Below are 15,296 nucleotides of genomic sequence, written 5' to 3' on the forward strand. Positions count from 1 at the left end.
TCTATGTGGTTAGCAATCATTCACTCACTAACTCTCCTCAGCCATCTTGTCACTCTTAATTTGTGTTTTCCTGGTCTCTTCTACAGTTATTATTCTACAATATATTTTTCTGGACTTGCTGACTATATATACTATCCTTATATAAATTTATTACCTCCTTGGCTGTCATTTGATTTTCTAACCTTTTGGTCCTATACTAAACACTTTGCTCAAACTTTCTTCCCTAGAGTTGCATGCCTATTTTTGTATGATTTCTCTTTCAACCACTAACTTTGTAGGATTGAAACTAAACATTAACCATGTTAACCTATGTAAAACCAGCTCCAGATATAGGGCTGTTCCTCAAACATTAAATTATTGCCACTCTTTGTGGCCTCTTAACATTTATTACACTACGCTTGCTAATACAGACTACCTAATCCCCTTGAATTCTAGTGATAATATTCATAGCCAGGCTAATTCTCTCTATTATCCAGTTTAAGTGGGTCTGAAAAGGCTGTGTGTACCATCTTTCATCTTCACTGTACCTAATAAAATGAAATGCAATAAGTACCATGCATGACAGTATATGTAAAATTTGGTCTTAAAAAAGGACAAAAATAAAATCTCTTGAAAAGAAATCATTTGGAAAACCAGGAATAGAATATGAATTATTATTCTTTTGCTTTTATTTATTCTGATATTCTTTAACAGAATGGTAGTGAATCTTATATACTCAGTCATCTGGTCCAGCACCTATGCTTCCAGTAACTGATCTTGAGGAAACTAAGTTTGACATTCAAAATTGGTTTCAGCAGATCCTCCACACTAATCCTTCTCAGTCATCTACTCACTATCAATATTTGTGTTCTTTTGTGACTATGACAGTCTGATCCCACCTGAACTAAGTGACTGTATTATCTTCATGTAAATCTTTTCTTATTGCTTTTCCTTCCATTATTCCATTGTGCCTAACCCTCTAAACCTATCTTTGTGTGCCAAGGAGAAATATCAAATTTCTTTTTTAATTATGCTTATGTTTATTCACATTTAGTTACTCAGTGATTGTTAATTTTTGTTTTCGTTATTTATATTGGTTCCTATGATGTTCGTATTTTCAGGAAACACTCTTAGTCAGTATGGATGTTCTCCATGATGGCTATGGTTTCATGGCAGTTTTTGGCAATATGGTATGGATTCCTTATGTTTACTGTATTCAAGGACTTTACTTGGTGCGACAGAAAGTGCTACTTCCCTATTATATATTGGCTCTCATTGCAGTGTTAAATTGTAAGTATGAAGTACTATTTTAATAATTTGTCTGGATGTTCAGTTATCTAAATTGAATATGTTTGTGTAAATATACAGCAGTATGATTGTGCGGTTAAGAAGTTCATTTCACAACCACATGGTTTCAGGTTCTGTTCCATTGCAATGTCCCTTCTGTCCCATTGTAATAATCTTGTACTATTATACCATGTTGACCAAAGCCTTGTGAATGAAGTTAACAGGTGGAAACTAAAATAAGCCTATCATCTGTGTGTATGTGTGTATGTACATGTGCACCCATGCACATATTTGTACACAAATGAATCTGAATGTTAAAATTTGGTCTTGTTTCTAATACATGTGGAATAACAGATTCCTTACTTGAAAAATAGGTATGGGTTAATGGCAAGAAGGGCATCTGGTTGTAAAACTAGATGCCCTTAATAATATATTTGTCTAACCTCTGCTATCATGGCAGAATGAGTGTAAAAATGAAACAGATTCTCTGTCTGTCTGTCTCTCTATATGTGTGTGCGCATGTACACACGAATATATAATCATCATCATCATTTAACATCCACTTTTCCATGCTTGCATGGGTCAGATGGAATTAGTTGAGGCAGCTTTTCTATTGCTGGATACCCTTCCTGTTGTCAACCTCCACCTGTTTCCAAGCAAGGTAATATTTCCCCATGGCCAGATATGTTCACTGGAAATGAACATCACTTGTATGATTGGAATGTTCATTTACAGCCAACACATGATGTCAAGACAAGGGTACGCACAAATATGCACATATATATATATATATCTTATATAAAATCCGTTCTGTTTGTCTGTGTGTGTCTTCTCAGATCTTGGGCATCCTCCATCCGATTGCGCTCAAATTTGATATGTAAATACTAACGGTATCAGGGCGTGTATAAGTCTTAAAAAAATTACAAAAATCGATTCCAGGTGAGAATGTGATTGATAAAGCCATTTTTGTCCTGCTTTTCTTCCGTCAACCTGTACATAACTGCACCTTCCATTTTTTGTACTGCTCAAAGGCACGTTTCTTTCCTGCCCAGCACACAGTTTAAACTATGTTTGTGTTCTCCCAGTCAACGGCCTTATCATTACTGGTACTTTAAACTCTTTGGTTGCATATTTGTGTGAATAAAATCGTTCTTCTTTAGAATAGAAAAAAAGTCTATCTTATTTCTTCTTTTGGTGGTGTCTCAAATTTAGGTTAAATCAGTGTTTCTCAAAGGGTAGGCCTATGGGACGGTCGGACAAGTTGTTTTGAGAAAATTTGGTTTAAATGTTTGACAACTCAGCACCGCCCATTGGATGGGGTGCGTTTTGCTCGTATATATATATATATATATATATATATATATATATATACACACATTTCCTTCTACTAAATGCACACACAAGGCTTTGGTTACCCCACTGCTATAGTGGAAGATGTTTGCAAATACTGCCACACAGTGGAACTGATTCTGAAACACATAGTTGGGAAGCATGCATCTTAGTCACACAGCTATGCCTGCACATGCACACACACACATATACATATATATATATATTACACACACTTTTTCACTTGTTACAGTTTTTGGACTGCAGTCATGCTGGGACACTACCTTGATTTTTATTTTTAAGCTCAAAAGAATTGACTCCACTACTTAATTTGTTTTTTTTTAAATGAAATTTATTCTGCTAAGTTATGGGGTCATGAACAAACTAACAAACTGTGGAGGACTCACACACACACACAAGGGAGATAATTAGATTGGCAAACGTTAACAATGTAGATGTCCTGGTGTTGCCAAACTTACCTATCTATTTATCTCTCTCTCTCTCTCTCTCTATATATATATATATTATATATATATATATATATATATACACATTTCCTTCTACTAAATGCACACACAAGGCTTTGGTTACCCCACTGCTATAGTGGAAGATGTTTGCAAATACTGCCACACAGTGGAACTGATTCTGAAACACATAGTTGGGAAGCATGCATCTTAGTCACACAGCTATGCCTGCACATGCACACACACACACATATACATATATATATATATTACACACACTTTTTCACTTGTTACAGTTTTTGGACTGCAGTCATGCTGGGACACTACCTTGATTTTTATTTTTAAGCTCAAAAGAATTGACTCCACTACTTAATTTGTTTTTTTTTAAATGAAATTTATTCTGCTAAGTTATGGGGTCATGAACAAACTAACAAACTGTGGAGGACTCACACACACACACAAGGGAGATAATTAGATTGGCAAACGTTAACAATGTAGATGTCCTGGTGTTGCCAAACTTACCTATCTATTTATCTCTCTCTCTCTCTCTCTCTCTCTCTATATATATATATATATATATATATATATAAAAACTAAAGAAATTAAGTCCAAGAAATAAAGAAATATCTATATTTTGTTTTGTATGATAATCAATTTGTATGCTTGTAGTTGCACATAATTCATTGCCTGTCACCTCATTTTTATAGCCAAGTTTGGCATACAAGCAAACCTGTTTATAGGATTTGTAAGATGTAACTGTTACTCAGTGTGGCTTTTAGTGACATTTTGTGCATTAGGACATGAGTAATTGGAACTGAAGTTTTATAACTCTTGGCATTGTATGTGTGAGTGTGAATGGGTTTATATCTGTAATTATAAAGTTACAAGAATGTAAAAATTCTTCACATTGTTTAAATCATCTGAACTAAAGGTTATTTTGTTGTTAGTTTACATACAGTTTTTAACGTTTTTGTAAAGTCATATATATGAGTTTGTATGTGTGTGTGTGTGTCGAAATATATTATGTCAGGCATGGCTGTGTGACTAAAAAGTTTGCTTCCCAAGCATATGGGTTCAGGTCCACTGTATGACACCTTGAGTAAGTTGATTTTGTGGATGAAAACTGAAAGTCTATTGTATATGTATATGTTTGTGTCTCTTTGTCTTGACATCCTGTGATTGTTATAAATGAATTCATTTCTAATATTTTGCAAAGGAATGTCTAGCCATTGGAAAATATTGCCTTGCTTGAAAACAAGCAAGGGTTAGCAACAAGAAGGATATCTGATTATAGCAGTTCTGCCTCAATAAACTTTTCTGTTCCGAGTTCACACATTACCAGAATCAACTTTGTTTTTTATTGCTTTGGCTTTGATAAAATAAATATAAATCAACTACCCCTTCTCTCAAAATTTGCCCCATGTATGTGAGGTGCAGTTATGTTTTGTTAAGGATCAGGAACTGTTCAGTATTTTCAGGTCTTGGTGAAGAAACCCAGTCTTCATGGGTTCTTCTCTACGTTAATGGTGTACAGTACATATTTTAGATTTTTGTACTGACTTCCCTTACCACTGTAACATTTTATAAAAAATACCTCTCTATGGATTGTTTGTTGTGTTGGAGTTATGTCCATTTTTTTTTTCAGATGATTCTTAAAGATCATTACATTCAATCTTGACAGTGTGATTCTCCTCCAGTTGCTAACTGCAGTTAGACTTGTTTTCTGTAGGAGCAGGTGGATTCAGTGCCTGTCCCAGTCCTTCCAGCCATAAAACTGACATTTAATTCAACTGGATATTTTTTTTTTTTATGTAAAATATTGTGGTTTCTTAAAGTTAAACTTTTATTTACAACTGAACTCTTGTATCAAAATTTTTTTAAATTTTATAATATCTCATTTTCATAGAGTTGTCCAAAGATGGTTTTCAGTAGTAATTTAAGGATAAAATTCACAGACAATTTTTTTTTTTCATTATTTTATTTTCCCATTTCCTTTTTAGTTGTTGGTTATGTCATTTACCGTGGATCAATCTCTCAGAAATATGAATTTAGAAAAGATCCATTCCAACTCAGTATGGCCCGTAAGCATAATTTTATTTTCTCCACCTCTATCCTTTTTTTCTTATTCTCTAAAGAATAAGATATTATATGAGAACTGTATTCCTGTTTGCAGTCTTCAAAAAGAAAAGCTTTCATATGTAGACCAACTACATTAAAAAGAGATTTCATTATCTGAACAAGTAATATTGGAAACAAATAATATTAACTAAAACTAAGTTTTTTATAACTGTCAAATAGTAAGTAGTATATGTAGTAATCAATGTTTTTGACTTATTGCAGATCTTGAGAGCATACCATCAATAAGTGGTAAACGCCTTCTCGTATCGGGTTGGTGGAAACTGTGTCGCAAACCAAACTACTTGGGTGATATCATCATGTCTGTTGCCTGGTCTCTTACGTGTGGTAAGTTGTATACCCTTTAATCAAACTTTTACAAAACAATAAACTGCTTTTATATCCAACATGCATGACCACTCGAATGATTTTGCAGAAAAGAAAAAGATCAGCGTCAGCCATCTCTATTACTCTTATTATGTTCCTGTTAATGATAGGCAAGGATTAAGATTAATGATTCTGTATTAGTTACATGTTTCCTTACCAAATTTAACATTCAGTGAGCTATTCAAGACTCACAGGTCAAGTATAAGTCCCACCTGCTAAACTGACCGTAAGCATTTATTTATTTCGGTGGTAGCCCCTGAGAATGTCAGTGAAATAAATAACTGCCCTTTTTTTTTTCAGGGTATATCAAGAGCCAGAGAACTGATTAAAAATTAATGCCAATTTAACATCAGCTTTCAATAGACATAATTGCAAATATCTCTTCCTTACTTTTTCCTTGTTTTAAATCAACTAACTCATTTGGCATAAATTGATTCTGTTAAGACATTTTAAAATTTTCTTGAGGACCCTATTTTTTTTTATCCACATACACCTTCGAGTTTTAGGACTAAGAAAGCTTTATATTGCACAAGTAACTCTCCACTGAAATATGTAAAAGAGGCTTTTATATCATTTACTGAAAGTGACTTTCCTTTCAATCTTCTTAAAGTTGTATTTATATGGTTATTTTAGAAAAATTTTCATTTACATACAAACACACACACACAATAAGTGCTGGCAAGGTTGTCCAGTACATTGTGAGTGAAATTTGCTAGTTGGAGACAGTCAGAAGCACTTCTTGTACATACGATGTGTATGCTTGTGTACATCTTCTGTAAACAATGTCCTTTAGCTCTTCAGTTGCAATGTGTGAAAACTCATAGGAAAAGTACCTGACTTGAAAAACAAGTAAGGGCTGGAAGAACATTCAGCTGCAAGATACTACCTTGATAAATCTTATCCAGCCCATGCCAGTATGGAAAAAAAATGACATGAAATGATGAATACACACACGTGTGTGTAAATGAGCATGTACATATATATTTACACACACACACATGCATTTAAGTATATGTCCAGTCATAGAGTGAGCAATGATTTCGCAACCATAAAGGGCTTAGCCCCATAGATGACTCATATATATATACACATACATGCTGTGACATGCAAAAACCACCCACTACACTCTTGGAGTGGTAGGCATTAGGAAGGGTATCCAGCTGTAGAAACCAAGCCAAGATTAGACTGGAGCATGGTACAGCTCTCTGGCTTACCAGTTCCAATCAAACCATCTAACTCATGCCAGCATGGAAAACAGATCCGAAATGATTATTATATATATATATATATGCAGTCAGGTTTTTAAGATTCATAATGTCATTTGTGACTGCCCATCATTGATAATTTTAATCCTCTCTCTCATTCCTTTACGTTCGTTTTATATAGATACAAAATATTCTCCTGCTGTATCTATGTAGTGATTTATCAGATTGAATATTGATTAAATTGAGTGCCTGGCACTTATTTTATTGACTTGAAAGATGAAAGGTGGTGTCAATTTCTTGATCAAATAATAAAAAGTTTGTTTTTACCATTCCATTGCCTTTTAGATTTTCAATAATCAATTAAGTTCACTAATAAAATAAATTTCTTTTCATTTATTGATTGTCATTTATTGCATTTGTTATATTTCCTCTTTTTTCTTTCTTTCTTTCTTTAGGATTTGGAAGTATTGTGCCTTATTTCTATCCCATCTTTTGTATAACCTTCCTAATTTTACGGGAGCGTAGAGATTATGATCTCTGTAAGAAAAAGCATGGCATTAGCTGGGACCATTACTGCAATGCTGTTAAGTATCGGATCTTCCCTTATATCTACTAAAACTAAGACTAACCACCCTAGTGGTACTACAAAGACTTTTTCCTCACATTCTTTAACTGCAGCATTCATTCACACTCTTTTCTAAATATTTTCTACATCCTATTAATTATTTTTCCCCGTTCCATTCCTTTTTCATGATTTTATATGTACATAAAACAAAAAGAACCACATTTTCATTACTTGTGTATTTGTCTCCACTACTGGGACTCAAGCATTTTTTTTTATATGTACGTTTTTCATTTAAGTTTGTTTTTAATTTCAACCCAGTTCTTATAACCCCTAAATCATGTTGTCATTTCAACTAGGTCAAAGCATTATAGATTAAGAATAAGTGACTTAGTTACAGATATCAGTTGTAGCCATCTCATTTACCCTCTTCCACAAATATTCCTTTGTGCATCTATCAGTATTCAGTTAATCCTGACATTTTTGGTACACTTTTGTACCTTTTTAAAATTCAATTCAGATATTATAGGGCTTGTGATCAGTCATTCTGTTATTGTTATCTTTATTATTATTATTGTCTATAATTCTCCCATTTACCTTTTATTTAATGTCTGTAGTTAACGTTTTATAAAAACTGATCTCATTTCTCAATACATTAACTTTTTAAAAAATTGAAAGAAAAAAAAACCTCATTTAATATGTAGCTGTATCAGTAACATTATCACAAGTATACAGCGATGATGGTGAAAAGTTTACAGACATCCAATATTTTTGACTACTATAATACTAGGCTGTGTCAGATGCTGTATCACATTTGTGTAGAAAACATTTTCTTAAAAATACAGCTGAAAAATACATTTTTTTTTGTGCTTTTCAAATTCAATGGAATCATTGAATTTGATGATTAACTTTAACTGTACAGTCTTTGAGAATATCATTACAAACTATACATATACTTTTTTTTATTACTATTTATGGACTTTAATTTACACACTTCTTTGCTTAGCTTTAAATGTCAGAAACTTGAAATTTCATATATTTTTTTAATCTTTAACATAAAACATTGACAGTATTACTAACTGGTGATTTTGTTTTACTTTAACTATAATTGAGAAAAAAATGACTTGATATTCATTATACAGAATCACTAAGATAGCAAAGAATTTTTAATATAATTTTTGAGATTATTTGTCCCTATTGATTTTCTATCTGATATAGTTTTAGAATGACATTCCTTTTGTTTTGTCAAACTCTCAATTAGTTACCATGGGGACTCTTATTTGAGACTCTTTACAAACCAAATTTAAAAGTGGAAAATCAGTACTCTTCATTTCTAAAATAATCTGCTCATTTCCCTAGTTATGGTATTTCATATTTGTTTAGAGATAGAATAGTGAACATTTGAATAAATTTGTCTTTTTCTTTGTTTGTAGGATAGTACTGGTGAATTTTGAGTTACTGCACTCCACCATAAAGTAGAACTTATCAAATAGTCTAAAATAAGATTGAATGTGGCAAGGTTTCAACTGTTGACCTTAACTTTGCACCTATTCTCTCTCTATAATTAAAAAAAAAAAACATAAATGTAGCATTCGATTTGTATGCATGGCTTAGAACTACCAATATTTGGTAAACTTAGTTCAATAAAGCTTTAATTCATCATATGTTCATACAAACATGTTTTCTGTTGGCCTAGCACTGCTGCATACCTGTGAGAGATGGTACTGCAAAAGGCAGAGATTTAACCTAGGTTGATGGTATCTGTAATGTGTGGTTTAAGAAAACCGAGTTGATTTGAATTCTGCCTCTCTACTGTATAAAGAACACACACAGCTAGCGAAAATGGTTTCAGTTAACCTGTGCAACTCTTGGTTGGCCACATTGTATTACAGTATAGCTTTAATAGTCCTGGAGTACTTTCTTTTCTAACCCCACTGGATTTACTTGCAGAATTGAAAATGAATTCTTCATTGGTTCAAATACCTGGTGATTTACTAATTAATCTCTCATTTGTGTATTAGTAATCACCTGCATTTACTCAGTTCAGTATTAACAAAGCTTTTCACTATTATCTTCCATTTTCTTATGACCTTTCAGTATTACAATATTCAAAAACCCCTCAATTTTGTCATCATTACATTCCTTTTCTTCACCCCAATCTCCATTATATTTTAGAGAACCACAGTTGTTGAAGTGTTGACAGTTCATGTTTGGCCACTTGCACTGTACTGTCAAAGACGCTGGACTTTTAATGGTATTATCTACCTGACTATTAATTAAGTATAACGGATGTTACACTGCTGTAAGCATTAGGAATGCTATGATTAATGAATGGCATTAGCATGGAGTACCAAAGTTCAGATTCCTTCAAGAGTTTTTGAAGAAAGTGGGAAAGAAATCATTATATTATTTTATTGGTATGTTTACAATGGGAAAACATTAAAAAAATGTTGTTGCAAACTTACAACAAAAGAACAGGATATAACTGCCACTTCTATTTTTAAATTGTGTGTAATTGGACAAGATGCTTCCAAAGATTTGTCTTCCTTCATTTCCAGTATTTATACATTAACAATTTTATGTATAAAGTATCCAGTGCTTGTATGTCTTCCTTAGAAGTTTAGTCACTCATCAATCTTCTGACCTGTCATTAGTGATTATTTATTCAAATTCTCCCATAAAATAACAAAAAATTTAATCCATACATGTTTAAAAAAAGAAAAAGCTCAACTTTTCCTTAATATACATACACATTTGTGTATAAGCTAAAATCAATGTAGTCAAAAACATCAAACAGTATCAACTGCATTTTGGATGTAGATTCATTCGTCTCATACCAGCCTATGAAAAGACAGAAAATAAATAATATACGCACATATAACCATGTGTGTGTGTATATAAAAGAAGTCAAAAATACCTGTAGCTGTGTAAGAAAAAAAATTGTAATTGTTCAGTGTTTTTTTAAGGGAATTGATTAAATATGGAATAATTTCCATAAAGAGCAATCATTCCTAAATATACTTCAGTAGTCATGAAGAATTTTAATCCAAATTTTTACAAAAAGATACGAAAATTGTTTCCTTTATATTTTTGTCTTCCATACACTTGTGTATATGTGTATGTATGCATTTGTTTATTTGAAGGATCTCACATTGTTTTTTTTTTTTTTTTTTAAATCAATGGAATTACTCATTTTAATTCCATAGAATTAACATGGCACTGACAAAACTGGGCTCTTAAATTACAGGTATAGTCCACCCTAAAGGCGTCTGTACAGTTTCTGTCTACTTAATTTTTCTCAGGGCGCTTATTTCAATTGAAGGCTAATGTAGAAATCACTGAAGGAGCCAACAGGGTATTAACCCAGATTCACATAATTGTAAAGTGAACTTCTTAACCACTCAGTCATATTCACACACACACACATGCATTTCGTATTAGGGACACAATCAGATGTTTCTTTTTTTCGATTTTTTTGACATAAATAGAAGATATTGTGGCTGAGATATAGAATTAAAGGAACATATTTAGCTATGGTTGTCTTTTAAATTGTTTTGTAAATATATATATATATATATATATATATTTGAAATACTTATAAAGTTTGTTTAAGTCTAAAATCAGTTTATTGTTGCATTTTCCTCCTGAAACTTGTGCCAAATTCATATATTTTAAGACGTTTGGTTGAAACTTGTTTGTTTTGACTATATGTGTCTGTTTTACACAATAAAAAATGTGGTGGATGTTGTGGCTTGTCTCATTGTTCTTTTGTCATGTTAAAGACAACAAAACAGGGCCATTGCTGATTATGTCTTCTGGTTTTCCAGTTACAGTATAAAAAGTAAGGATACCTTTCCATCAATCACATGAAAAAAAGTCCTGCTTTGGTTTTTTTTTAAGAATCTGATGCCCCCACCCAGGTGGTGGATTATGAAATTTGAAAAGAAAAAATTTGTTGTAAAATAATTTCTTTTATTGTATTCGTTATTAAATAATATATTGAACTTTTGTTAAAATTAAATCCCTTATTGATATTTGTAAACACAATAATAGGAATTTGGGAAAAGGATTATGTTTAGTGCCTTAGTCTGACTTACTGGGTGGTGGGGTTGTTTTCTAAATAAAGAAATGTCTTTCATTTTATTTGTTTGTTTATTTAAATGGAAGCCATGCCTACAAGTGAATTCCCTGGTTTCTTTTATCTGCCACTCCTTGGCTCCACTACAGATTCAGGTTGTATTCAATGCTTTTGATCATTGAAATATTCAACACAACATACAATAATATTCACTGCTTTGTGTGAATTGCATTATATTTTCTATTCCCCACCCAAACATATTATTAAATGTGAAAACATATCAGAGACTTGGCCCTGCTTCTAATTAGCCCCATGAAAAAATGTCAGATCAAAATTGATTATTTACTGTTACGAAGCTGATTTAATTGTTATTGTCATAATGTCTCCCACCACTCTTACATTTATTTATTTTTTTAGTAGTTCAAACAAAATGGAGTCGAGAAGGGCAGATAACTGTTCTTCCTTGGCACATGAAATCCTTAAAACACAAAGCAGTTCATGAAGATGTTTTTAAATCATTCAAAATGATGAAAAGAACAAAATTTAGGAATAAAAGGAGACATTATATATATATATTTATCCAAGTTTGTTTAAAATTCTGCCAGGCAAGATACGAAGATTAACAGGCTAAATGCCATCTAAACAGTTCATACCTTCCCCTTTCACTGTTATAAACCCTGCTGGATTAATTTTATATATAATCCTTTTGAAGACAATGAACGACATCAGAATATGTGGGAGTTAGATTCACTTTGATGTTCAAACTAACAGTATATTGTTGATTTTGTGCCAAGTCTATTATTATTATTGCCTATTCTGTTACAATACTTGTAAAGATATTTATATTCACACACACACACAAGGTGTTGTTATGGATACCATTAAACAACTACCTGCATGCAATATTAGCCAGTCTGTTATCTCACACCTATTTTACATAGATAAATATTATCAATCCCTATGCATTTCCTTAACAAATATAATTTGGTACATTTTCTTTAAGTTATATGCACTCACACACATACATAGACATATATACACATGTATGCATACACACACAAATATATAAGCTGATTTGTATGTATTATTAAACTGAATTTAGCCAGCTGCTGAAGGCTTAGCTGTGCTAATATATACACATACGTATATGTTCATACATATATAGCAAATATTTACTCCACTCTCTAGCGTGAATGAACCACAAGAATCTAAACAGTGGTGGGCTGGGATGGATATTTTATTAACTTTCAATATATTGGGGTGTGATAGGGAGGGTCTAACATTGCCAGTTAGGTGCAAGATTATTTATGTATAAATACCTAACAATGTTCTGGGATATTTTATTTTGTGCCCTTTTGCATTTTTACATCTCCATTGATATTTAAAAATTTTTTAATTAGATTGTTAGTAATAAAATGCTAATTAGATGTTTTATTGTGTCTAGTTGAAAAACTCACTTCTCTGGGTTCAAATACTGCTGGGGTTCACTTTATCACGCATCCATCAAGGGTCAATAAAACATAATCAGTAAATTGTGAAGTTGATTCATTCAACTACATCCCCCTCATACATAAATTGGCCCATTGCACCTAGTCAAAAGTAATCCGCAAAAGTCTAAGTCATGTTTTGTTTTAATTTTTTATTCTTCTACATCTTGAAGAGGGAGAAAAAATTTTGATCTTAAGAGAAAAAAAATTGTATAAGTTAATTTCCTATTCTCTCACTTCAACATGGAAAAACGTATGTTATAATTTTATAACACTTTTTTTGTTTATATTTTGTTGTCATTTTTGTGTTATTTTCTACTTGCAGTCATTAATTGTATATCATTTCTAAAGTATCAATAAATCAATATTACTATTAGTGTTGTTTTTTTTTGTTTGTTTTTTTAAGTTGGCTTCTGTTTTTTGTTTTCTCTGGTGTTGAGTGGTTGATTTTCCAGTCTTTCCTTTCATATGGTCATGACCCATTCAACCGCTCACTATATTAAATGGAAATGTCTAATTGTTTTTGATTGTTTACAATATACAAAATGTATATGTTCTTCTTACTAACCTGAAAATAATGTATTTGCATTCAAGAAATATAATGGAATCAGTTTGGATTACAAAATTGTTCTTGAAATATTTTGAATTTTAAGAAGGTAATAGAAACAGAATATGTGTACAAAAATGTTTTATTTAATTTTAATAAGTGTTAGAGGTGGGGAAAATTTGAAATGAAAAAAAAAAACATTCTGTCCTTAGTCTACTAATATTCAGTTTGACATAAAAAAAAGTTTTTTTTTTTCTTTTAAAGGTGAACAATTGATTTTTTTTTTACAGTTGAATGATCTTCCTACCAAATCAACAATGAACTTGGGGAACCAGTTCTCGGGCAATAAGCTCAGGCCGATCAGAGTTATGTGCCTTGCTTATAGGCATCACATGCTGGTACTGAGACTAAAGAAATCAAGGTTATATATATAATATATATATATATATATATATGAAATGAAATTTTTTATCAATATATTTTGTAATAATCCTACAAATATAGATTCTTGCTTGTCGACTTTATATAAACAGAGCTTTTATTTTATTAATGTAAACAATATTAAAATTGAACATTAAACAACAATTTAGGAGTATAAAATAACTAAAGGGACTTTTGAAATTGTTGATCTTGAAATTGTTTGAAAAGTTGATCTTTTAAAAAATTAGATTACTGGGACCTAGCTATGTTTGTTAAGAGTCCTGTGAGCTATATAATGGAGTCAGTAGTGCAACAACTTGATTTTTACCTAAACACAGGTGCATACCCACTGTTACACCATTCAATAAATACATAAACAAATATGGAAAATTTAAACAGATGTAAGCATACATACATACACATAACTGAAGGTTGGTGAATATAAATACAGTATATACATACACACGTTCATATTCATATATGCATGTTCATGGATTCACATACACATGCATAGACTTGTGCACAAATATGAATCAGAGAGATGAGAGTATACGTACATACGAATACAAATATATGTAAATATATACATATACACAATACCCAGTACTATGAAAGAATCATTCCCGAACTGCTATACAGCAGTGAACAAGCAAAGCATGCACTGAGTGTGTACAGTTGATAACATTTACAACACTACCACTGCTTTTAATTTGTAATTGAATTTAATCTTATGTATGCATCATTGTAGAATTCCGTGGTTCTTACACCGTTTGTATATAGTTATAAATTGGTGATTCAGGTATGTGATGTTGACAAGCCGCAAAGATGGCGAAATATTTGATATCCATCACTCCTGAATGGGACTAGAAGTGAGTTGTCTTGCCTGTCTATGAAACTTCAGGTATTCCAACATCCAGTGCTTTGAGGGAGTCGTCCCCAAAGTGCTATACCACAGCTAGGTGGTAAACAAGCAAAACTCATGCACTGAGCATGTGTAGTCGATAATAAACATATATTGTTTTACTCATTTCATTAAACTGTAGCCATGCTGGGGCACTGTGTTGAGGAATTTTAGTCAAATTAATCGACCCTAGTACTTCTTTTTTTTCTTAAGCCTGCTACTTATTCTATTGGTCTTTTTCGCCAAACTACTACGTTACAGGAATGTAAACACACCAACACCAGTTGTCAAGTAGTGGTGGGGGACAAACAGACACACACATACATACATACACACACCTATATATATATATATATATATATACATACACACACAATAATGAACTTCTTTCAGTTTCCATCTACCAATTCCACTCACAAGGCTGTGATTGATCTGATGTTATAGTAGAAGACACTTGCCCAAGGTACCATGCAGTGGGACTGAACCTAGAACCATGTGGATGGGAAGCAAGCTTCTTACCATAGAGCCACTTCTG

The 15,296-nt window shown here is 32.2% G+C and overlaps 1 protein-coding gene across 3 annotated transcripts in view; it reads left to right on the forward strand.

Moving 5' to 3' along the window:
• Positions 1–13,266, forward strand: part of LOC115217706 (delta(14)-sterol reductase TM7SF2) — a 32,821-nt gene extending 19,555 nt beyond the window's left edge. For all 3 annotated transcript variants that reach the window (XM_029787461.2, XM_036507519.1, XM_036507520.1), the window contains 4 exons: positions 1,101–1,269; positions 5,060–5,140; positions 5,400–5,522; positions 7,222–13,266. In XM_029787461.2, coding sequence (XP_029643321.1) covers positions 1,101–1,269; positions 5,060–5,140; positions 5,400–5,522; positions 7,222–7,382 — 534 coding nt within the window. In that variant the 3' untranslated portion in view covers positions 7,383–13,266. The remainder of the gene's footprint in view (positions 1–1,100; positions 1,270–5,059; positions 5,141–5,399; positions 5,523–7,221) is intronic.
• Positions 13,267–15,296: the final 2,030 nt, after the last annotated feature.

Source organism: Octopus sinensis, linkage group LG11 (assembly GCF_006345805.1).
Source record: "Octopus sinensis linkage group LG11, ASM634580v1, whole genome shotgun sequence".
Classification (NCBI taxonomy): Eukaryota; Metazoa; Mollusca; class Cephalopoda; order Octopoda; family Octopodidae; genus Octopus; species Octopus sinensis.